Source organism: Bombina bombina, chromosome 6 (assembly GCF_027579735.1).
Source record: "Bombina bombina isolate aBomBom1 chromosome 6, aBomBom1.pri, whole genome shotgun sequence".
Taxonomy (NCBI): Eukaryota; Metazoa; Chordata; class Amphibia; order Anura; family Bombinatoridae; genus Bombina; species Bombina bombina.
Window position 1 is genome coordinate 457,148,386 of NC_069504.1, and position 24,640 is coordinate 457,173,025.

At 37.1% G+C, this 24,640-nt stretch overlaps 1 protein-coding gene across 1 annotated transcript in view; it reads right to left on the minus strand.

Moving 5' to 3' along the window:
* Window positions 1-24,640, minus strand: part of RAPGEF6 (Rap guanine nucleotide exchange factor 6) — an 899,247-nt gene that overhangs the window by 65,708 nt on the left and 808,899 nt on the right. The window contains exons 17-19 of the mRNA XM_053717222.1: window positions 22,154-22,311; window positions 3,846-4,086; window positions 2,260-2,643 (exon numbers count right to left, since the gene is read on the minus strand). Coding sequence (XP_053573197.1) covers window positions 2,260-2,643; window positions 3,846-4,086; window positions 22,154-22,311 — 783 coding nt within the window. The remainder of the gene's footprint in view (window positions 1-2,259; window positions 2,644-3,845; window positions 4,087-22,153; window positions 22,312-24,640) is intronic.

Genomic DNA, 24,640 nt, shown 5'->3' on the forward strand with positions numbered 1-24,640 from the left:
CAATGAAATACTAATACCTCACGTACCATCTAGTTAGCCAATCACAAGAGACAAATGTGTGCAGGCACCAATCACCAGCTAGCTCCCACTAGTGTAGGATATGTGCAGGCACCAATCACCAGCTAGCTCCCACTAGTGTAGGATATGTGCAGGCACCAATCACCAGCTAGCTCCCACTAGTGTAGGATATGTGCAGGCACCAATCACCAGCTAGCTCCCACTAGTGTAAGATATGTGCAGACACCAATCACCAGCTAGCTCCCACTAGTGTAGGATATGTGCGTATTCATTTTCAGCAATGGATACCAAGAGAACAAAGCACATTTGAAAATAGAAGTGATTTTAAAAGTGTCTGGAAATTACATGCTCTGATTCTTGCAAGATTAATTTGGACTTTTGTATCCCTTTAAGTCCATAAATCCATAAACATTATATGATGTAAGCCTGTTTAAAGCAGGTTCCAAACATTCCTTTTTAATGTGTGTACTAAGCACTAACAGTTGTCTAGATAAACATAGCCAACAAGCCTGAATAAAACATTGTTTTTCTAAAGTGGAACGAAATTGGAATATATCAGTAAAAAACCTGCCCATTTGTTTGTATGTACAGTAAATCACATTTTATTACTATTATGAGGGGTTAAAGTGATGGTAAATCCTAGCGTTTTTTAAAATGCTAGGATTTACCAGTGCTATAAATAAAGGGGACTTTCAGTCATGAAGTATATAAAGTACCTTTATTTGCCTGAAGTTTTTTTTTTTTTTTAATAAGGTGACGTTTCCACGTCTAAGCCAATAGCCGTGCTTGTCCTGCTGGATGGTGGCACGCTATTGGCTAAGAGGTGGAAACACCACCTCATAAAAAAAAAAAACGTTTTGCAGAAACTGAACGCAAATAAAAGAACTTTCAGAATTAAGTTTTATACTTCATGACTGAAAGTCCCCTTTATTTATGGCCCCGGTAAATCCTAGGGTATAACAAACGCAAGAATTTACCATCACTTTAAGGAATACCTTAGTCTTCTGAACTTAAAAAAAAGAATATTCTTACTAAACTAACTATAAAAGCTAAGAGTTCCTAGTTACAATAATGACTGTAATGCTGATTAACAATGAGTTTATTAAAGAGCACAGGAAACTATACTTGATGAACGTCAAGACTTTTCCTTACATATATATTAACTTGTATCAATATAGCATGGCTCCATATACTAATTAGGACGCTAGCAGGGGGTGTCAATCAACCCGATCATATTCGATCGGGTTGATTTCTGGCGATCGCTGTCTGCCTCCTCAGAGCAGGCAGACAGGTTATGGAGCAGCGGTCTCTAGACACACAGGGCTTCAAGCTCCATACGGAGCTTGATAAATAGGCCCCTATGTGTTTAACTCCTTAAAATGGTTTAAAGGACCAGTAAATACAGTAGATTTGCATAATCAACAAATGCGTGATAACAAGACAATGCAATAGCACTTAGTCTGTACTTCAAATGAGTAGATTTTTTTTCTGACAAATTTAAAAGTTTTGTCTGTTTCCACTCCTCTTGTATCATGTGACAGCCATCAGCCAATCACAAATGCATATACATATGTTCTGTAAATTCTTGCACATGTTCAGTAGGAGATGGTGACTCAAAAAGTGTAAATATAAAATTGTTAATAGAAGTAAATTGGAAACTTGTTTAAAACTGCATGCTCTATCTGAATTATGAAAGTTTAATTTTGACTTGAGTGTCCCTTTAAACACAGTCAAAAATGCCCCTTCCGCTCGGGGAACACACCCATTCTTTTGCAGAAGAGGATTCCGACATAGACTGGAGCGTACTCGAGCATACTTGCCATTGATTTGCCCACAAGCTCATCTGGCATGGCACAGTAGCACAACTGTGACTACAGTAAATATTTAGGTACTTTGCATTGGTTAAAATGAAATCAGTTAAATAGGTTAAAAACAAATGAGTTACAAATAAAATACATTATTTTATTTTTAAACTAGAACAGTCTAGATATTCAGCCATTAAAAAAAGGATAGATTTGTGGTCCCAGGTGAGAGGAAAGTGCAATTTGGAGGAGTAAATTATGTTAATATGAAAATGAATAAATACACTTATGTATACTTACATTTCATTTATAGTCAATCTCCCTTTAGGAAAGTACTAACCCATAAAGTAAGAGAAAAGAAGGGAATTAAATAGAAAGTTTCACTGGACCCTGGACTTCGTTTTGAAATAAAGAGATTGTAATTTCAGCTTTCATTTACCTTATAACAGCAAACATAGAATTGAAATTCTTGCACTCTCGGCAGTGAAGAGCGATCTTGATAAAATGCTTCACAATCTTCATCCTTTTCAATTGATTTGACTCTTTCAGTATTTCAGTGGCAACCCAGAATGTCTCTTGATTGATCACTTCCTCAAACTGTTTGAGTCGGGTGCTGCCTGTTTTGGAATCCAGCTTGAAAAGTTCGTCAATGTACTCAGTGGGTTCAATATTACGGAAAAGGTCAAAGTCTCTCATAGAAAGCTGTGTAGCCACCTCAATAGTGCTCAGCTGGAGGAGAGATATGATGCTCTCACGGAGCAGTTCCTGAGCATCCTCATCCGAACACAAGGTCTCAGTCTCCATGTTGTTCTTCAAATAATACCTGCAGGCCGAAAATAATTGTAATACTTGTTTTTATTGAGAACATGCACTCATTTCACATCTGCTCTATAAACATTCCTTCAAGTATTAGTAAATGACACATAGCTAAAGGCTTCGGTGTGCGTTAAAATCATATATTTTGTTTTAGCAAGACTCTTTTCTGTTCTTCACTTATAAACAGGTTTAAAGTAGTACAATCACTTAACGGGCCCTTAAATACAATAGAACAATCAACAAGTACATCATAAAGAGACACGTTTTATTATTTTTAAATAAGCAGCAGATTTTGTTCTGACAAATTTCAAAATGTATTTGAATTTGCTGGCTCCCTGTATCATGTGACAGCTCTCAGCCAATCACAGATTTATAAATGCATACACTGTCTCTTGCACATGCTCAGTAGTAGCTGATGCCTCAAAGTGTGCAAAATTTCATAATGGAAGTAAATAGGAAAGTCTCTTAAAACGGCATGATCTATTTCAACCATGAAAGCTTTATTTTGACTTGAGTGCCCCTTTAAAACACTGAAATAAGTAAGGTTATTCCCCATCATCCATCTGAAATTTCAATTACCGTATGCAACACCAGAACGGTGAATCATGATCTCAAGTTTGAGCAGTAACTTGAAAAACAGCACTTCTTTAAAGGACTAATAGAGTAGAATGCCATAAATAACTAGTGTGTAATAAAAAGACAATGCAATAGCAATTTCATAGAAGGGCAATATATACTGCAAGACACATCAAGTGTGCCTGGGAGATTATGCATAAGGTAATTAAATGTCAGAGCATTTTATCATTGCACTACTGCTTAAATATAACTGTGTTTAACCCTTGCAAATGGAATAAACACATAGTTAATGATTGCTCCAGATCAGCAATACACTATTGGGACGTAGTTGAAACATCTGGTGAGCCAATGACAAGTGGAAAATGTGTAAAGCCAATAATCACCAGCTAGCTCCCAGTAGTGTCAGATATGTACATTCATTTTTAACTAAGGATACCAAGATTAAAAAGTATCATTGAAAATACAAATGAATTAAAACGTCTTAAAATGACTCGCTCTATCTAAATCACGCAAGTTTAATTCTATCTTTCATATCCCTTTAATTTAGCTTACAACTCAAGGAGAAATGCAGAAAGACTTGTTAGGCCTTGTGGTATGTTTTTTTTTTATCTATGATGTTATTAACACTGTTACCTTCCATTAAGCTGAATTCTATCAGACAGTTTTGAGAACTGGTCTGGAAGCCGCCTCTGCTTGATAACTCCCTCTGGACTAACTGACACTTCACAGAGTGAATATGTATCCGAGGGTCCCGTAAGGTTGAATTCGTGCAATGCGTGGTTGACCACCTCCTTTGCAGTTGTGTCCTTGCTGATGATGATATAGCAGCTTTGCTGATCTGCTTTGAATACTCTTATAATTTGATCAGGGATATCTAAAAGACAAAGGAAATGATTAAAGGACTACTGAATACAGTAGAATTGTATAATTAACAAGTACATAATAGAAAGACAATGATTTAACACTTACTCTGAATGTCAAAAAAGCTGTAGATTTTTGTTTATCAAATGTATTTTTTCTCCTACTGTCCGGCCCCCAGTATCATGTGACAGACTTAAGCCAATCACAGACTAGTATACGTATACCCTGTGAGCTTGTGCACATGCTCAGTAGGATCTTGTTCCCCAGAAAGTGTGTAAATAACAAGGTTGTGTAAAATGTGATAATGGAAGTAAATTGGAAAGTGTCTTAAAACTGCATGCTCTTTCTGAATCATAAAAGTTTATTTTGACTTGAGTGTCCCTTTAAAGAAAAGTGACAGATGAAATTTCCCTTCAAATGTACCAGATCTATACTATAATCGCGTTTGTAACGTGTCCGTCGGTGTCGCCAGCTGCCCACGCATCCTCAAAGAAATGTTGTCTGCACAACACCTGGATGCAGCAGAGGCAAACGAAGCAGCATTACGAAGAAAGAAAAAAAACTAACCGCCCGAACGAAGTATTAACAAACAAAAAAAACCTAACCCCCCCGCAAAAAAAATAAAAAATAAATAACCACCCACACAAAGTATTAAGAAAAAAAAAAAAAAAACCTTACCGCCTGCACAAAGTTTTTAGAAAAAAACAACCTAACCGCCCACACGAAGTATTAACAAAAAGACCCTAACCCTTAAACCCCCACAACACCAACTAAATTACAATATTAACCCCTAACCCACCAAACACCAACTACCTAATTAAACTATTAACCCCTAAACCGCAAAGCCCCCACATCGCAATAAGCCTAATTAACCTATTAACTCCTAAACTGCCAAACCCCCACAACGCAAATAACTAATTTAATTACTAAGGCCCCTAACCTAACACCCCATAAATTAACCCCAATTACATAAACTAAGTTACAGATAAAAAAAAAAACTAAAATTAATTTGAAAATAAAACCTAAGATTACAAAAATTACAAAAAATAAAAAAAGTCTAAAATTACAGAAAAAAATAAACAAAATTATCAAAAGTAAAAAAAAATTAAACCTAATTCTTATGAAAATAAAAAGCCCCCCAAAATAAAAACACCCCCTAAGCTAAGCTTAACTACCAATAGCCCTTAAAAGTTAAACAGCTCTTTTACATTTAAAAAATACTAAGTCTCCCCTAACAGTAAAAACCCCAATCTACCAAACCCCCCAAAATAAGAAAACCTAACACTAAAAAAACCTAAACTACCCATTGGCCTAAGTCTAACCCCCAAATAGGTACGTTCCTGAAGAAGGTCTTCTACCAATAGCCCTTTAAAGTTAAACAGCTCTTTTTCATTTAAAAAATACTAAGTCCCCCGCAACAGTAAAACCCCCCACCCACCAAACCCCTCTAAAGGGGCATTTGTATGGGCATTGCCCTTAAAAAGGCATTCAGCACCTTTACTGCCCTTAAAAGGCCATTCAGCTCTTTTAATTGCCCCTTAAATCCCTAATCTTAAAAAAAGCCTAAGTCTAAGCCCCAAATAGGTACTCACCGTTCCTGAAGTCCGGCGGAGAAGGTCTTCTTCCAGGCGGCTCCATCATCTTCTACCTTCATCCAGAGCGAAGGCAGCACGGAGCGGGCGGTAGTTCTCAGTGGTGGTCCAAAGCAACGTGGAGGCTCTTCTTTATGAGATCCTCTGTGGCACAGTGAAGATTAAATGCAAGGTACCCCAAGGGTACCTTGCATTCCTATTGGCTGAAATTTTTGAATCAGTCAATAGGATGAGAGCTACTGAAATCTTATTGGCTGATTTGAACAGCCAATAGGATTTTAGTAGCTCTAATCCTATTGGCTGATTTAAAAATTTCAGCCAATAGGAATGCAACGTACCCCAAATTGAAAGGGGGTGTTTTTATTTTGGGGGGATTTTTTTATTTTTATAGGGGTATTATTTTAGTTTTACATTTTTTATTTTGGATAGCTTTGTTTATTTTTTTCACTAATTTTACATTTTTAATTTTTTGTAATATTAGCTTTGGGGTTTGTAGTTTCTTTTAACCCCTTAATGACAACTGACGTACCAGGTACGTCATGCATTAACAAGCAGTTAATGACAATGGACGTACCTGGTACGTCAGTTGTCTAACAGAGTGCTGGAAGTGATCACAACCACTTCCAGCAGCTCTGAGGGTATTGCAGTGATGCCTCGATATGGAGGCATCCTGCAATACCCCTTTACAAGCTTCCGATGCAGAGAGAGCCACTCTGTGGCCCTCTCTGCACTGGTAGCGATGGTGCCGTTTGACCGGGTGGGAGGAGGGAGCGTGTGCGCGCGTGCACGATGCGCGCGCGCGTGCACGGGGGTGTGCACGTGGACGCACGTGCACGCATTAGCCACACTGACACCAATGAAGTTAGGAAGGGGGAAAAAAAGTAAAAAAATTTTTTTTCCATAAAAAAGGATCTGGGAGGGGGAGGGGGTGGGGGTATTGTGGGGGGGCTGCTACACTACAGAAATAATTAAAAATAAAATTAAAATACTTTGGTTTGTGGGGCCAAACTGGGTACTGGCAGACAGCTGCCAGTACCCAAGATGGCGGTAATTAGGTAGGGGAGAGGGTTAGAGAGCTGGAGGGGGGGATCAGGGAGGTTGGTGCTAAGGAAGGGGTTCATCACAACTAAAATATTTTATTATTTTTATTTAAAAAAAAAAAAAACTCTTTTATTTAGTACTGGCAGACTTTCTGCCAGTACTTAAGATGGCGGGGAACAATTGTGGGGTGGGGGAGGGAAGAGAGCTGTTTGGGAGGGATCAGGGGGTGGGATGTGTCAGGTGGGAGGCTGATCTCTAAAATTAACCCTGCAAGCTCCTTACAAGCTACCTAATTTAACCCCTTCACTGCTGGGCATAATTCACGTGTGGTGCGCAGCAGCATTTAGCGGCCTTCTAATTACCAAAAAGCAACGCCAAAGCCATATAAGTCTGCTATTTCTGAACAAAGGGGATCCCAGAGAAGCTTTTACAACAATTTCTGCCATAATAACACAAGCTGTTTGTAAATAATTTCAGTGAGAAACCTAAAATTGTGAAAAATGTAAAGTTTTTTTTTTATTTGCTCGCATTTGGCGGTGAAATGGTGGCATAAAATATACCAAAATGGGCCTAGATCAATACTTGGGGTTGTCTACTACACTACACTAAAGCTAAAATTAACACTACAAGCTCCCTACAAGCTCCCTAATTAACCCCTTCACTCCTGGACATAAAACACGTGTGGTGCGCAGCGGCATTTAGCGGCCTTCTAATTACCAAAACGCAACCACAAAGCCATATAAGTCTGTTATTTCTGAAAAAGGGGATCCCAGAGAAGAATTTACAACCATTTGTGCCATAATTGCAGAAGCTGTTTATAAATAATTTCAGTGGGAAACCTAAAGTTTGTGACAAAATTTGTGAAAAAGTGAACTTTTTTTTTTTTTTTTTTATCGCATTTGGCGGTGAAATGGTGGCATGAAATATACCAAAATGGGCCTAGATCAATACTTTGGGATGTCTTCTAAAAAAAATATATACATGACAGATATCAGGGTTCCAAAGTAACTAGCGCTAATTTTGAAAAAAAGTGGTTTGGAAATAGTAAAGTGCTACTTGTATTTATTGCCCCATAAATTGCAAAAAAAAGCCAAGAACGTGCAAACATTGGGTATTTCTAAACTCAGGACAAAATTTATAAACTATTTAGCATCAGTGTTTTTTGGTGATTGTAGATGTGTAACAGATTTTGGGGGTCAAAGTTAGAAAAAGTGTGTATTTTTCCATTTTTTCCTCATATTTTATCATTTTTTTTTAGTAAATTATAAGATATGATGAAAATAATGGTATCTTTAGAAAGTCCATTTAATGGCGAGAAAAACGGTATATAATATGTGTGGGTACAGTAAACGAGTAAGAGGAAAATTACAGCTAAACGCAAACACTGCAGAAATGTAAAAATAGCCATTGTCATTAAGGGTAAGAAAATTGAAAAATGGTCCGGTCATTAAGGGGTTAAACATAGACTGCCCTCTGGGCAGGCTTATCGCCTAGTTATATATAGATTAGGGGGTGTTTTTATTTTGGGGGGATTTTTTATTTTTATAGAGGCATTATTTTAGCTTTACATTTTTTATTTTGGATAGCTTTGTTTATTTTTTTCAGTAATTTTACATTTTTAATTTTTTTGTAATATTAGCTTTGGGGTTTGTATTTTCTTTTAAACATAGACTGCCCTCTGGGCAGGCTTATCGCCTAGTTATATATATATATATATATATATATATATATATATATATATATATATATATATATATGCTGTTTTAGAAAAGCACTGTGGCCCTGTAGGAGGTGCTGTGTATGCCAGGCTGTCTACTAGCTCAGCCCACTAGTTATAACCCCACATTGGATTGCATTCAATTCAGTCCTGACTGCAGAGTCTGCTCTTGAGTGGAGCAAACCTTCCTTCTCACCTTAATCCTGGAAAAAACTACTGGCTCCCAGGGAATACAAACCTCTTCTCCTTGGGCCTCTACTAGAACAGATGGCAGTTGCCAACACTGGCAGTATAATCCCTAATATTGTATGTGCTTTAATGGGAACAATTATTTAGGACTAAAATATCTAGGTAGCTAGCGGTAAGAATGATTTAGCTAGCTGTTGCCAGCTTTGAGAAATGAGCTGGTCTGGATATAGTAGTCTCACCCACCATATATTATTTCATTCCCTAATAAAATCTGTGCAGAAATGAACAAACCCTTCAGTGTATTTACTGCATTATAATCACTTTATTATAAAATATTTGGTGAAAAATGTACTGAAAATAATTTAGACACATCTTACAAAATAAACACTTTTTTTCTGTTAAGGGATTGTTTGTTAGTAGGTGCAATTTCTTTCTTTTAGATATAAAGAAAAAATAAATAAATTTCAGAACAGTATCACAATGGCTTTAAAATAACAGCTGTACTTATCTGATATATTAAACAAACCCTGAAAATCAGCATGGTGTTTTTGTATGTGTCTCTGAAAGAAAACCCGTAGAACAGACAAACGTAGGAAGGTAGTTGGTTCTTTATGAAGTTATTTTAATGAATAAGTAAGGCATTAGGTGAAATGATGAACAATAACAAGCACACAACTGCACTTTTTGTCTGCATTCTATACTCCACAAGTGAATCAATAGAAAAACTGGAGGTTTTGTTGTTTATTGATCGCTGTGTAATTTCTCCAAGACTGTATGCCCTTTTGTATGTAGAATTATTTGTCACAAACATTTTCAATGCTACACTTTATTTTTCTGCCCTCAAAAGGAAACAATGCTTTAAATTCAACAAAACTATGCTACGGATCAATAAGCCTTTTGAAATACAGCAAAATATATTTATAAACAATTTGCTACTTAGAAATTCCATATACAATCTAAGCTGTGTATGTTTTTAAGCAAATGCCACATCTACTAGAAAAATGACAGAGGATGCCTAAGCCAGGCAAGAAAACAAGCTTAGATCTCTATAAGCCATCCGTTAATATTTAGTCATATACAACCTCAACACGTTGCCCTGTATTATATTCATTACACACAAAATGCCGCAGTCCCATTTCACATCAAACAACTGTGCTGAAGTGCTGCTGCACATAAAATATATTTAAGGGATCCCAAAATTATTTTTGTTCTATATTATCAAAAAGGATGTATTGTAAAAGGTATTAGAGAACTATTTTTTAAACAGTTTTTTTTTCTTAAACAAAACAACTTGCTTTTATGCTGTTGAGGAGTGTAAATGTCTACAGATAAAGCTGTAATACCAAAACATTGCTAGGTATGTGATGTGCATTTCCTGATGATTTTAATATCAATTTATAACTATTTTTATATAACATTTTGAATGCAGAAAAAATTTATTATATATCTTTAACAAGTGTAATAGCTACTCTTTAATTTGTATAAAATATTTTTTTTCCAGTTAAATGTCCCTTTATCAAAAGTTAAATGAAAACAAAGCTATACATATACACATACATACATACATACTGTATATATATATATACACACACACACACATACACATACACATAGATACACACACAGGGTACATACACACACAGGGTGCCTAAAAAAAAAACGTATACACAATTGTAATTATTATGACTCACTCAAACTTTTTATTACAGGTACAACTTATTTGAAATAATGGAAGAAGCAAAATTAACTTTGAGAAACAGAAATTTATCTTGTGCTACTGGAAGTGCAAGAATGAAGTGCTGAAGAGCAAATAAGGTTTAGAAAGAAGTTTCAAACAGATCCACCAACGCAACTCCCCATTACTCGCATCTAAGATATGTTTGAAGCAAATGGAACTGATTAAGACGTCCAGAAATTGTGTTCTGGAAGATCGCTGTCATCCACTAGTCCCACAAGAGAAGCAGAGCTGATGGAAACTCAACTGATCCTCAAGAAAATCTGCTCAATGAAGATGATCCTGACTGGAGAGTTGCAATTTGTGAGTGGTTAAATTGCTTAGTTAATCAACACAATTGCACCTACTGGGCACCTCAGAATCCACATTACAGTTGAACACCACATAAATTTACCAGGGGTTATTGTGTGGTGTGGATTATAAGCGTTGGGCATAATTAGACCATTCCTTTTTGAAAACACAGTTACTGGTCCCGTTTATCTGAACTTGCTGAATCTGTCATGCTATGAATTTGAGAGCATTTTGGAGATGAAGAGTTTTACTTCCAACAAGATGGGGCACCTCCCCCATTACCATCCTGATGTGAGGGCCTATCTTGACGAAAATTTGCCTAACAGATGGATTGGGTGAAAAGGTAGCATTGAATTCCCCACCACGTTCAACAGACATCACACCTCTGGACTTTTTTTTTTTTTTAATGGGGATACATTAAAGATAAGGTTTATAGCACAAAACATGCAACAATCAATGAGTTGAAAGCAGCAATTGAAAGGGAATGCACCCAAATTAAAAGATTTGTAATGTCTGCAATTCCATCTCTCCGCGTTATCAGCAGTGACTAGACCAAAACAGTCATCAGTTCGAACACCTGCAATAACTTGAAAGATTCTCCATTGCTTTCTTTAACTTGCATAAACACTAGACATATCTTAATAAACATTATATGTATAATCATTTAAAGTGTGCATACATTTTTGGGACACCTTGTATGTATATATATATATATATATATATATCACACACACACTCAGCGGCCACTTTATTAGGTACACCTTGCTAGTACCGGGTTTGATCCCCTTTTGCCTTCAGAACTGTCTTTTTTCTTTGTGGCATAGATTCAACAAGGTATGGGCAACATTCCTCAGAGATTTTGGTCCATATTGACACAATAGCATCACGCAGTTGCAGGAGATTTGTCGGCTGCACATCCATGATGCAAATCTCCCGTTCCACCACATCCCAAAGGTGCTCTATTGGATTGACATCTGGTGATTGAGTAGGCCATTGGAGTACAGTGAACTCATTGACATGTTTAAGAAACCAGTTTGAGATGATTTGAGCTTTGTGACATGGTGCATTATCCTGCTGGAAATAGCAATCATAAGATGGGAACACAGTAGTCATAAAGGGATGGACAAGGTCAGCAACAATACTCAAGTCGGCCGTGGCATTTTAACGATGCTCAATTAGTACTAAGGGGCCCAAGGTGTGCCAAGAAAATATCCCCCACACCATTACACCACCAACAGCCTGAACTGTTAATACAAGGCAGGATGGATCCATGCTTTCATGTTGTTTACTCCGAATTCTGCCCCTACCATCTGCATTACGCAGCTGAAATCGAGACTCATCAGACCATGCAAAGTTTTTCCAATCTTCTATTGTCCAATTTTGGTGAAGCTGTGCGAATTGTAGCCTCAGTTTCCTGTTCTTAGCTGACAGGAGTGGCACCCGGTGTGTTCTTCTGCTGCTGTGCGTTCAGAGATGGTATTCTGCATACCTTGGTTGTAACAAGTGGTTATTTAAGTTACTGCTGCATTTCTATCATCTCGAACCATTTCTGCCCATTCTCCTCTGACCTCAACAAGGCATTTTCGTCAACACAACTGCCGCTCACTGGATATTTTTTCTTTTTCGGACCATTCTCTGTAAACCCTAGAGATGGTTGAGTGTGAAAATCCCAGTAGATCAGCAGTTTTTTAAAAAACATAATTTATGTAAGAACTTACCTGATAAATTCATTTCTTTCATATTAGCAAGAGTCCATGAGCTAGTGACGTATGGGATATACATTCCTACCAGGAGGGGCAAAGTTTCCCAAACCTTAAAATGCCAATAAATACACCCCTCACCACACCCACAAATCAGTTTAACGAATAGCCAAGAAGTGGGGTGATAAGACAAAAGTGCGAAAGCATAAAAAATAAGGAATTGGAATAATTGTGCTTTATACAAAAAAATCATAACCACCACAAAAAAGGGTGGGCCTCATGGACTCTTGCTAATATGAAAGAAATGAATTTATCAGGTAAGTTCTTACATAAATTATGTTTTCTTTCAAGTAATTAGCAAGAGTCCATGAGCTAGTGACGTATGGGATAATGACTACCCAAGATGTGGATCTTTCCACGCAAGAGTCACTAGAGAGGGAGGGATAAAATAAAGACAGCCAATTCCTGCTGAAAATAATCCACACCCAAAATAAAGTTTAATGAAAACATAAGCAGAAGATTCAAACTGAAACCACTGCCTGAAGTACTTTTCTACCAAAAACTGCTTCAGAAGAAGAAAACACATCAAAAATGGTAGAATTTAGTAAAAGTATGCAAAGAGGACCAAGTTGCTGCTTTGCAAATCTGATCAACAGAAGCTTCATTCCTAAACGCCCAGGAAGTAGAAACTGACCTAGTAGAATGAGCTGTAATCCTTCGAGGCGGAGTTTTACCCGACTCGACATAGGCATGATGAAATAAAGATTTCAACCAAGATGCCAAAGAAATGGCAGAAGCTTTCTGGCCTTTTCTAGAACCGGAAAAGATGACAAATAGACTAGAAGTCTTTCGGAAAGACTTAGTAGCTTCAACATAATAATACAAAGCTCTAACAGTATCCAAAGAATGCAATGATTTCTCCTTAGAATTCATAGGATTAGGACATAATGAAGGAACCACAATTTCTCTACTAATGTTGTTAGAATTCACAACCTTAGGTAAAAAATTCAAAAGAAGTTTGCAGCACCGCCTTATCCTGATGAAAAATCAGAAAAGGAGACTCACAAGAAAGAGCAGATAATTCAGAGACTCTTCTGGCAGAAGAGATGGCCAAAAGAAACAAAACTTTCCAAGAAAGTAATTTAATGACCAAAGAATACATGGGTTCAAAAGGAGGAGCTTGAAGAGCCCCCAGAACCAAATTCAAACTCCAAGGAGGAGAAATTGACTTAATGACAGGTTTTATACGAACCAAAGCTTGTACAAAACAATGAATATCAGGAAGAATAGCAATCTTTCTGTGAAAAAGAACAGAAAGAGCAGAGATTTGTCCATTCAAGGAACTTGCAGACAAACCTTTATCTAAACCATCCTGAAGAAACTGTAAAATTCTCGGTATTCAAAAAGAATGCCAAGAAAAATGATGAGAAAGACACTAAGAAATATAAGTCTTCCAGACTCTATAATATATCTCTCTAGATACAGATTTACGAGCCTGTCACATAGTATCAATCACAGAGTCAGAGAAACCTCTTTGACCAAGAATTAAGCGTTCAAACTCCATACCTTAAAATTTAAGGATTTGAGATCCTGATGGAAGAAAGGACCTTGCGACAGAAAGTCTGGTCTTAACGGAAGAGTCCACAGCTGGCAAGAGGCCATCCGGACAAGATCCGCATACCAAAACCTGTGAGGCCATGCTGGAGCTACCAGCAGGACAAACGAGCATTCCTTTAGAATCTTGGAGAATACTCTTGGAAGAAGAACTAGAGGCGGAAAGATATAGGCAGGATGATACTTCCAAGGAAGTGATAATGCATCCACTGCCTCTGCCCGAGGATCCCGGAATCTGGACAGATACCAGGGAAGTTTCTTGTTTAGATGAGAAGCCATCAGATCTATTTCTGGGAGTTCCCACATTTGAACAATCTGAAGAAATACCTCTGGGTGAAGAGACCATTCGCCCGGATGCAACGTTTGGCGACTGAGATAATCCGCTTCCCAATTGTCTATACCTGGGATATGAACCGAGAGATTAGACAGGAGCTGGATTCCGCCCAAACCAAAATTCGAGATACTTCTTTCATAGCCAGAGGACTGTGAGTCCCTCCTTGATGATTGATGTATGCCACAGTTGTGACATTGTCTATCTGAAAACAAATGAACAACTCTCTCTTCAGAAGAGGCCAAGACTGAAGAGCTCTGAAAATTGCACGGAGTTCCAAAATATTGATCGGTAATCTCACCTCCTGAGATTCCCAAACCCCTTGTGCCGTCAGAGACCCCCACACAGCTCCCCAACCTGTAAGACTTGCATCTGTTGAGATTATAGTCCAGGTCGGAAGAACAAAGAAGCCCCCTGAACTAAACGATGGTGATCTGTCCACCACGTCAGAGAGTGTCGTATAATCGGTTTAAAGATATTAATTGAGATATCTTTGTGTAATCCCTGCACCATTGGTTCAGCATACAGAGCTGAAGAGGTCGCATGTGAAAACGAGCAAAGGAGATCGCATCCGATGCGGCAGTCCTAAGACCTAAAATTTCCATGCATAAGGCTACCAAAGGGAATGATTGTGACTGAAGGTTTTGACAAGCTGATATCAATGTTAAACTTTTCTTGTCTGACAAGGACAGAGTCATAGACACTGAATCTATCTGCAAACCTAAAAAGGTTACCCTTGTCTGAGGAATCAATTAACTTTTTGGTAAATTGATCCTCCAACCATGATCTTGAAGAAACAACACAAGTCGATTTGTATGAGATTCTGCGAAAATGTGAAGACTGAGCAAGTACCAAGATATCGTCCAAATAAGGAAATACCAAAACCCTGTTCTCTGATTACAGACAGAAGGGCACCGAGAACCTTTGAAAAAATTCTTGGAGCTGATGCTAGGCCAAACGGTAGAGCCACAAAACTGGTAATGCTTGTCTAAAAGAGAATCTCAGAAACTAAAAGTGATCTGGATGAATCGGAATATGCAGATATGCATCCTGTAAATCTATTGTAGACATATAATGCCCTTGCTAAACAAAAGGCAGGATAGTCCTACAGTTACCATCTTGAATGTTGGTATCCTTACATAACGATTCAATATTGATAGATCCGGAACTGATCTGAAGGAATTGACCTTCTTTGGTACAATGAAGAGATAGAATAAAACCCCAGCCCCTGTTCCAGAACTGGAACTGGCATAATTACTCCAGCCAACTCTAGATCTGAAACACATTTCAGAAATGCTGAGCCTTTGCTGGGTTTACTGGGACACGGGAAAGAAAAAAATCTCTTTGCAGGAGGCCTTAACTTGAAGCCAATTCTGTACCTTTCTGAAACAATGTTCTGAAACCAGAGATTGTGAACGGAATTGATCCAAATTTCTTTGAAGAAAACGTAATCTGCCCCATACCAGCTGAGCTGGATTGAGGGCCGCACCTTCATGGGTACTTAGGAGCTGGCTTTAGGTTTCTATAAGGCTTGGATATATTCCAAACTGGAAATGGTTTCCAAACTGATACCGCTCCTGAGGATGAAGGATCAGGCTTTTGTTCCTTGTTGTGAGGAAAGGAACGAAAACGAATATTAGACCTAAATTTACCTTAGATTTTTTATCCTTTGGTAAAAAAGTTCTCTTCCCTCCAGTAACAGTTGAGATAATAGAATCCAACTGAGAACCGAATAATTTATTACCCTGGAAAGAAAGGGAAAGCAAAGTTGACTTAGAAGACATATCAGCATTCCAAGTTTTAAGCCATAAAGCTCTTCTAGCTAAAATAGCTAGAGACATATACATGACATCAACTCTAATGATATCAAAAGATGGTATCACAAATAAAATTATTAGCATGTTATAGAATAACAATAATGCTATAAAATTATGATCTGTTACTTGTTGCGCTAAAGCTTCTAACCAAAAAGTTGAAGCTGCAGCAACATCCGCTAAAAATATAGCAGGAGTAGAGACAGCCCCATTAACCTTAGGGATTTTGTCCCAAAAAACTCTAATCTGTCAGATGGCACAGGATATAATTGCTTAAAACGTTTTAGAAGGAGTAAATGAATTACCCAAATTATTCCATTCCCTGGAAATTACTTCAGAAATAGCATCAGGGAGAGAAAACACTTCTGGAATAACTACAGGAGATTTAAAAACCTTATTTAAACGTTTAGATTTAGTATCAAGAGGACCAGAATCCTCTATTTCTAATGCAATTAATACTTCTTTAAGTAAAGAACGAATAAATTCCATCTTGATCAAATACAAAGATTTATCAGCATCAACCTCTGAGACAGAAACCTCTGAACCAGAAGAACCATTATCAGTATCAGAATGATGATGTTCATTTAAAAATTCATCTGAAAAAAGAGAAGTTTTAAAAGACTTTTATGTATACTAGAAGGAGAAATAACAGACATAGCCTTCTTAATGGATTTAAAAATAAAATCTCTTATGTTATCAGGAACACTCTGAAAATTAGATGTTGACGGAACAGCAACAGGTAATGTAACAGTACTAAAGGAAATTTTATCTGCATTAATAAGTTTGTCATGACATGCAATACAAACAACAGCTGGAGAAACAGATACCAAAAGTTTATAGCAGATACACTTAGCTTGGTAGCTCCAGCACCGGGCAGCGATTTTCCTGAAGTATCTTCTGACTCAGTTGCAACGTGGAACATCTTGCAATATGTAATAGAAAAAACAACATATAAAGCAAAATTGATCAAATTCCTTAAATGACAGTTTCAGGAATGGGAAAAAAATGCCAGTGAACAAGCTTCTAGCAACCAGAAGCAATAAATAATGAGACTTAAATAATGTGGAGACAAAAATGACGCCCATATGTTTTAGCGCCAAATAAGACGCCCACATTATTTGGCGCCTAAATGCTTTTGGCGCCAAAAATGACGCCACATCCGGAACGCCGAAACTTTTGACGCAAAAAAACGTCAAAAAATTACGCAACTTCCGGCGACACGTATGACGCCGGAAACAGAAAAAAAAATTTGCGCCAAAAAAGTCCGCGCCAAGAATGACGCAATAAAATGAAGCATTTTCAGCCCCCGCGAGCCTAACAGCCCACAGGGAAAAAGTCAAATTTTTTAAGGTAAGAAAAAATGATTGATTCAAATACATTATCCCAAATATGAAACTGACTGTCTGAAAATAAGGAATGTTGAACATCCTGAGTCAAGGCAAATAAATGTTTGAATACATATATTTAGAACTTTATAAAAAAGTGCCTAACCATAGCTTAGAGTGTCACAGAAAATAAGCTTACTTACTTACCCCAGGACACTCATCTACATGTTGTAGAAAGCCAAACCAGTACTGAAACGAAAATCAGCAGAGGTAATGGTATATATATATAAGAGTATATCGTCGATCTGAAAAGGGAGGTAAGAGATGAATCTCTACGACCGATAACAGAGAACCTATGAAATAGACCCCGTAGAAGGAGATCATTGCATTCAAATAGGCAATACTCTCCTCACATCCCTCTGACATTCACTGCACGCTGAGAGGAAAACCGGGCTCCAACCTGCTGCGGAGCGCATATCAACGTAGAATCTAGCACAAACTTACTTCACCACCTCCATAGGAGGCAAAGTTTGTAAAACTGATTTGTGGGTGTGGTGAGGGGTGTATTTATAGGCATTTTAAGGTTTGGGAAACTTTGCCCCTCCTGGTAGGAATGTATATCCCATACGTCACTAGCTCATGGACTCTTGCTAATTACATGAAAGAAACTCAGTCCAGCCTGTCTGGCACCAACAACCATACCACATTCAAAGTCACTTAAATCCCTGTTCTTCCCCTTTTATGATGCTCGGTTTGAACTTCAGCAAGTCGTCTTCCCCACATCTAGCTGCTTAAATGCATTGAGGTGCTGCCATGTGATTGGCTGATTAGCAATTTGTGTTGCCAAGCAATTGAACAGGTGTACCTAATAAAGTGTCCGGTGTGTGTGTGTGTATATATATATATATATATATATATATATATATATATATATATATATATATATATATATATATATATATATAATTCAATTCCCAGGTATCAGCACTCACTGTTCCATAAATCAAATATGGGGTGCAATCCAGATAATATTTAGAATAAAGTCCAAGAGATGCACTCGCCATGTTACAAAGGTTTATTCAAAGTGATTCTCTCACTTTGAATAAACCTTTGTAACATGGCGAGTGCATCTCTTGGACTTTATTCTCTCTCTCTCTCTCTCTCTCTCTCTATACATATATATATTATTTATAGTTTAAACAATTCATTATGTATGCTGGTCACTTGCCACCCTGGGATCTTTTACTAGATCTGTTGTAAATTGACATTCAATACAAACATCCAATAGCTACGATGAAAGATGCCAAACCAATTTTTAGGGTCCATGATTATATGTATAGATAGAAAGGTGATATTATGACACACTTAAAACCCAAGGCAATGGGGGCATCTAAGTAACATTGGCTAGGGCACATGAAACTTAAATCCAGCTAAGGCGTATAATTCACCCTTAATTCATCTATTAACCACAGTATGGAGAGTAGTATATAAATCAAACTACAGACCTCAGTTTATAGTAATTGGCTGCAATGTTTTCACTAAACCGTTTTTTTAAATAGATGATCTGGGACAGATATTAAAAATAAAAATAAATTTCAGATCAAGTGAATATGCTATGAAACCAGTCTACATCTAACTCTTGGCTATTTGTGAGCAACGGGGCTTGTACATTTAAATAACACAAACTACGGAAACTAGCAGAAATTATTATTGTGTTTTGCAAACTTTAAATAATATATGAAAAAAGGGGGGTATCAATGGCACTACCGTGTAATGTAATTCACTATGGCTATACCCTCATAATATTAAGTAGCTTGTATGCTAAAATACAAATTGGGGTCGGTGGTGCTGTGTATTGGGTAAATATTAGAAACAAGAGAAGGATGGGAAGAGTCCCATTCTAGGATACACTTATAGCACTCATAGTAGGCATAGGATTCAAACAATACTTGAAATTGGAGATGATCAACTTCCTTTTGTTGATCATCTCCAATTTCAAGTATTATTTGAATCCTATGCCTACTATGAGTGCTATAAGTGTATCCTAGAATGGGACTCTTCCCATCCGTCTCTTGTTTCTAAATAATATATGTACTGACGTAACTGTCAAGCATAATATGTTTTAATAAAACATAAGGTACCACGGTCTACCGCCCGTGTAGACAAGACACATTTATATAAAAATATAGACAATATGCCATATCCCCATTTACAGCACAGTTGACCGGATATAATACTAAAGTTTTGTTTTACGGGACCAATTAATGGTCATTAAAGTAGTATTTCTAGTGTTAAATATACTAAAAATATTTAAATCCCATAAATCATCTTCTGCCTCACTACCCTTAATCTATTTTAATAACATTGCCTTCAGATTACTTAGACTAATGCAAAGCTCAGGCACAAAGCATCAAAACTGTATTGCTGTTGAAGCCTCTCATCTGCCAGCCAAGAGCATTTGAAGTTTATGAATTTTGTGAATAAAGAGATCAAGTCTCATCAATGACAGTGTATTAAGCTAGCAGTATTTACAGATTTTGAAATTAATGCAGATGTGTGAGTATTTGATCATTTTAAACAGATACAAGTTTATTAAAAACACTTTTATGATTACTATACTTACAATAAAATCCAACAGCTGCAGGCAGAAGAAACAAGAAAATATTCATGTGAGTATCAAATCGCAATGTAATGATGAACAAAATAGCTGTGAGAATGTATTAGGGCAATAAAGTGCGCTTTTCACCCACTTAGCTGCGTCTGTGATAACAGAATTATGTCAGGGGGCACTGTGTACATATGGTTGGATTTTGTACAGTATGTACTGTGTGGTAAACAGCCTATTTGAACAAATGTTCAAGGGAAAACTAAATTGAAATATTTTTCTATACAACATTAACCCAAATTCAAAGAATGTCACAATTTCATCCTCCACATTCCTAACTGATTGCAAAGGATGACAAGGTTGTCCTTTTACTAGCTCCCCAAATCATGTTAGTATAATGGAAGAATGAGACAGTAAAATCCCAATAGGCACTTCCCTTATGCTTCTGATGCAGATGGGGACCCCTTTCAGAGCCATATTTCAGCTCCCAAAAACCATAGAGGAAAAGTCTGTCCTTCCAAATGAGGAGTGACACTTCTCACTTAACAACATGTGATTGTTGCAAAATGACAAGGTGTCTTTATTACACAAAAATCAGGCAGTTTTGGGTGAGGGGAAGAGGGGCTCTAAAGAAAACTATATATCCTCCCGCTATTTAAAGGGACAGTTTACTCAAACATTTTCTCCCTTTCCATTTGTTTCCTATGATCCACTTTACCTGCTGGAGTTTATTGAATTGTTTACAATTATTTCCATTACCCTTATATTGGCATTTGAAATTGTTTATTTAGCCTGAGGTATCCCCACCCATCCTGAAAGTTTTTGGTCTCAAGGCCAAGCAGTGTTAACACAGCCAGTAGATAAAATTACACTAAATGTAGCCACCAATCAGCAAGCCCCATCAAGGGTACTGAATCAAAAATTGGACAGCTCCAAAGCTTTCATTCCTGCTTTTTCAAATAAAGATAGCAAGAGAACGAAGAAAATTTAATAGGAGTAAATTAGAAAGTTGCTTAAAATTGCATGCTTTATCTGAATCATGAAAGAAAATATTTGGGTTTACAATCTCTTTAAGTAAAAAAATATTTTATAGTATACTGTCCCTTTAAGTGACTCCTTATTTGGAAAGGAAGAAATGGTGATAACGTCCCCACTGGATAGAAGATTTTGTTTATGGATTGGTGCTATTTATTTAGCCCTTTTCTTGGCTGTATTTAGCAGGGTATAAAAACTCTCATTTGAAGTTGGAGTCACATCACCCTCTAATTTGCAGGTGATCACCTCTCAAAAGGAAGGGGCGTCTTTTAGAACCAATATCATCCACCAAACTAAAGTATTTACTGATGGTGTGCGGCTCCAAAGGAGACCCCTATTCCCTGAAGAGCACACACACACATACAATTAGAAAATAGAATTACCAGTGAACTAAGTGACATTTAAGGTGTTCTTAGCTCTAGAAAGACACACAAACATCCTTATGTATGCCCTCAAATCGGAATAGCAATCCTTTTTTTAAAGCCGGAGAAATCTCCCAATACACAGTAGAGCACGAGACCCCTTATTTGTCATACAAATTATGAGGTACCAAAAATTAAGAAATGACTACCATGCTGTTGTTTATCAGTAAAGATATACAAAATGGCACCAACAATTTAACATTTTTGCATTTCATATATTGGCTTATTCCAATATTTAGATTAAAAACAAGGTAATTTTATATGTAAGACAAAGGAAAACTGTAATGAATGTTTAAAGGCGAAGAGTACAAATAATAATAATTAAAAAAAGATTTAGCACATGAGTATGAGATGACAACATAAAAATTATATATAAAAAAAGGCTTCTGAATTTTACAATATTAATTACATTTCTCACAGAACAGAGTTGGTTTTAAAGGTCTACATGAAAATATTGTGTGTCAGTTAATGGAGTGATTATGTATTTATTTCACATTTATGTCACATATTTAATTAGTTAAGGTAACTCCTAACTAGAAGCAAGTGGATAAGTTCACAATTATTAGTATTATATAAAAATGGCACAGCATCGGTGGCAAAAACAAATGAAAGTGAATCAACACACAAAGAAAATAATATCTGTTCAAAATGAAAGTAAAGATTTTTTACCTGTTGGATTAGAGAAATCCAACATGCTTGTTGTGGGCTGCAGTAGGTCGGGGCTGCTGGAAGAGAGAGTCCCAGGGATAGGCAAGATGGCAACACTGTGCCGGCACTGTCTGGTGCCAACTATACTGTCATCCTGTGATTGGGTAACACTTCCATCACTAAAATAAAAGATATAACGATTTAGTAAACATACTATTGCATCTCTCTAGCACATCCCTTCAATCTCCAGTTTCTGGGATTGTAAAACAACCCTGAAGGAATCATTGTTTCTCAGCTTATATCTTACTTATCTTATCGCACTCACACAATTTTTTTGTGGCTAGAGCGCCGATTGGAGAACAGTTAAAACCGGCTACCAAAAAAAAAAAAGAACAAAAAAAGTCTTGATGTGGGCAGCTGGAGCGCGGGGTATTCGAGTTTCAGCCCTACGTTAAAAAGTAATTTAATGTGCATCTTCATTACAACTGATGAATTAAACTCCATCTAAAATATCGCTAACATTCCGGATCTGTTTACACAGGGGAAAGTTTACGATCAATTATACAATTGCCTGTTTCTAAACCTTTGAATGCCATCCCCAGTGCTTGTTCTTTTTTTGCTTTTTTACTTTTTGCAATCTAGCACTAAACCAAACAGTGCTAGATTATGTGCGCCATATAGATAATATTGTGCTCACTCCCATGGAGAATAATAATGTGTTCAAAAGAACCAGCACTAATTAGCCAAAATACAAGATTGTAAAACAATAATACAAAAGCACTGAGATAAGGTCAGTCTGTAGGGCTTAGACATAGGTAATCATATAGGTAGAAGTATATTAATAAAACACTGGTGGTTATGCAAAGTGGGGAATGGGTAATAAAGGATTATCTATTTAAACAATTGTTTTAAGTAGACGGTCCTTTCAAGTGTTCTACCACTTGGGCCCTTATGTTGTCCTGTGAAATTCTTGCTTTATATGCTGTTGCCTCTAAGCCCATGAGATATGCTGTAAATGTATTGCTAATTTATTGAAAAACACAAACCTGATATAGAAAGAGGCATGTATGAAGAGTCAAAAAAACTGGAGTTTAATAGGCTATGGCTAGGGTGTGCATTTTTCATTATTAGGCATCTGTTAGCGGTCTGCTGCATTCGGCTCGTTTTGGCACCGGATTTATTAGAGTAAAAATACAACATACAAAAACTTGTATTTGCTGTTTGTGAAGGCTTAGCCCATTTAAATGCTGTGTCCCTTTAACTGAGGTTTAACCAAAAAGATTTTATCTCTTTACAAGGAGCAAACAAATATTCAAGCAAGGGCTTGTTTTAAAAAGCGGATTCAAGTCAATTTTATACATGCAGAGTATACAATATGCATTGTATTGCACAACAGGGACAATGCCTCAAATATTATTATTGATCTAATTTTTGCTATGGCCATTTAAAGACAGATATACAAGAGCTCCTGCACTGATTAAGCAATCACTGTTTAGAAAGTTACAGATTCAGGTATAGAAAGGATGCACTCTAGCTTATCTGTGGTCATAGGAAGGACCACAGTAAAAGTAAGCAAAATAAAGAAGGTGGTTTTTATGCTACACATAACTAAACATTTCATAGAGAAATACATTTTGACATTGTTCTAAAATAAAAATAAGATGTCTGTTTCATGTTAATCCCCTTTCATTCTATTGTGATATATAGAAAAGTAGAGAAATATGCAGTGAATACTGCTGCACTTCCAAGTTACTGTGAAATTAAAGGGGCTGAACACTCAGCTCAAATACTGTGAGAAAATCTTTTGCATTGGGTTGTTGAGTCACATGACACCAGAGAGGAAAATGGCTAATATGGCCCAATTTGGACATTTCCACTTAGGGGTGTACTCACTTTTGTTGCCAACGATTTAGACATTAATGTCTGTGTGTTGAGTTATTTTAAGGGGACAGCAAATTTACACTGTTATAAAGGCTGTACACTCACTACTTTACATTGTATCAAAGTGTCATTTCTTCAGTGTTGTCGCATGAAAACATAAATGATGCTTACCTGATCATTTTATTTCCATCGAGGGGAGGAGAGTCCACGGCTTCATTCATTACTTGTGGGAAATAATAACTTGGCCACCAGGTGGAGTCAAAGACACCCCAGCCAAAGTCGCAAATACCTTCCCCACTTCCCTCATCCCCCAGTCATTCTGCCAAGGGAACAAGGAACAGTAGGAGAAATATCAGGGTATAAATGGTGCCAAAAGAACCAAAACTAAATTTAGGTCCGCCCACCGGAGCAACGGGCGGGATCCGTGGACTCTCCTCCCCTCGATGGAAAGCAAATTATCAGGTAAGCATAAGTTATGTTTTCCATCTAAAGGGGAGGAAAGTCCACTGATTCATTCATTACTTGTGGGAGCAAATACCCAAGCTCTAGAGGACACTAAATTAAAAACAGGAGGGCAAAAAAATGCGGCCCCTAACCTGAGGGCACCACAGTCTGTAAAACCTTTCT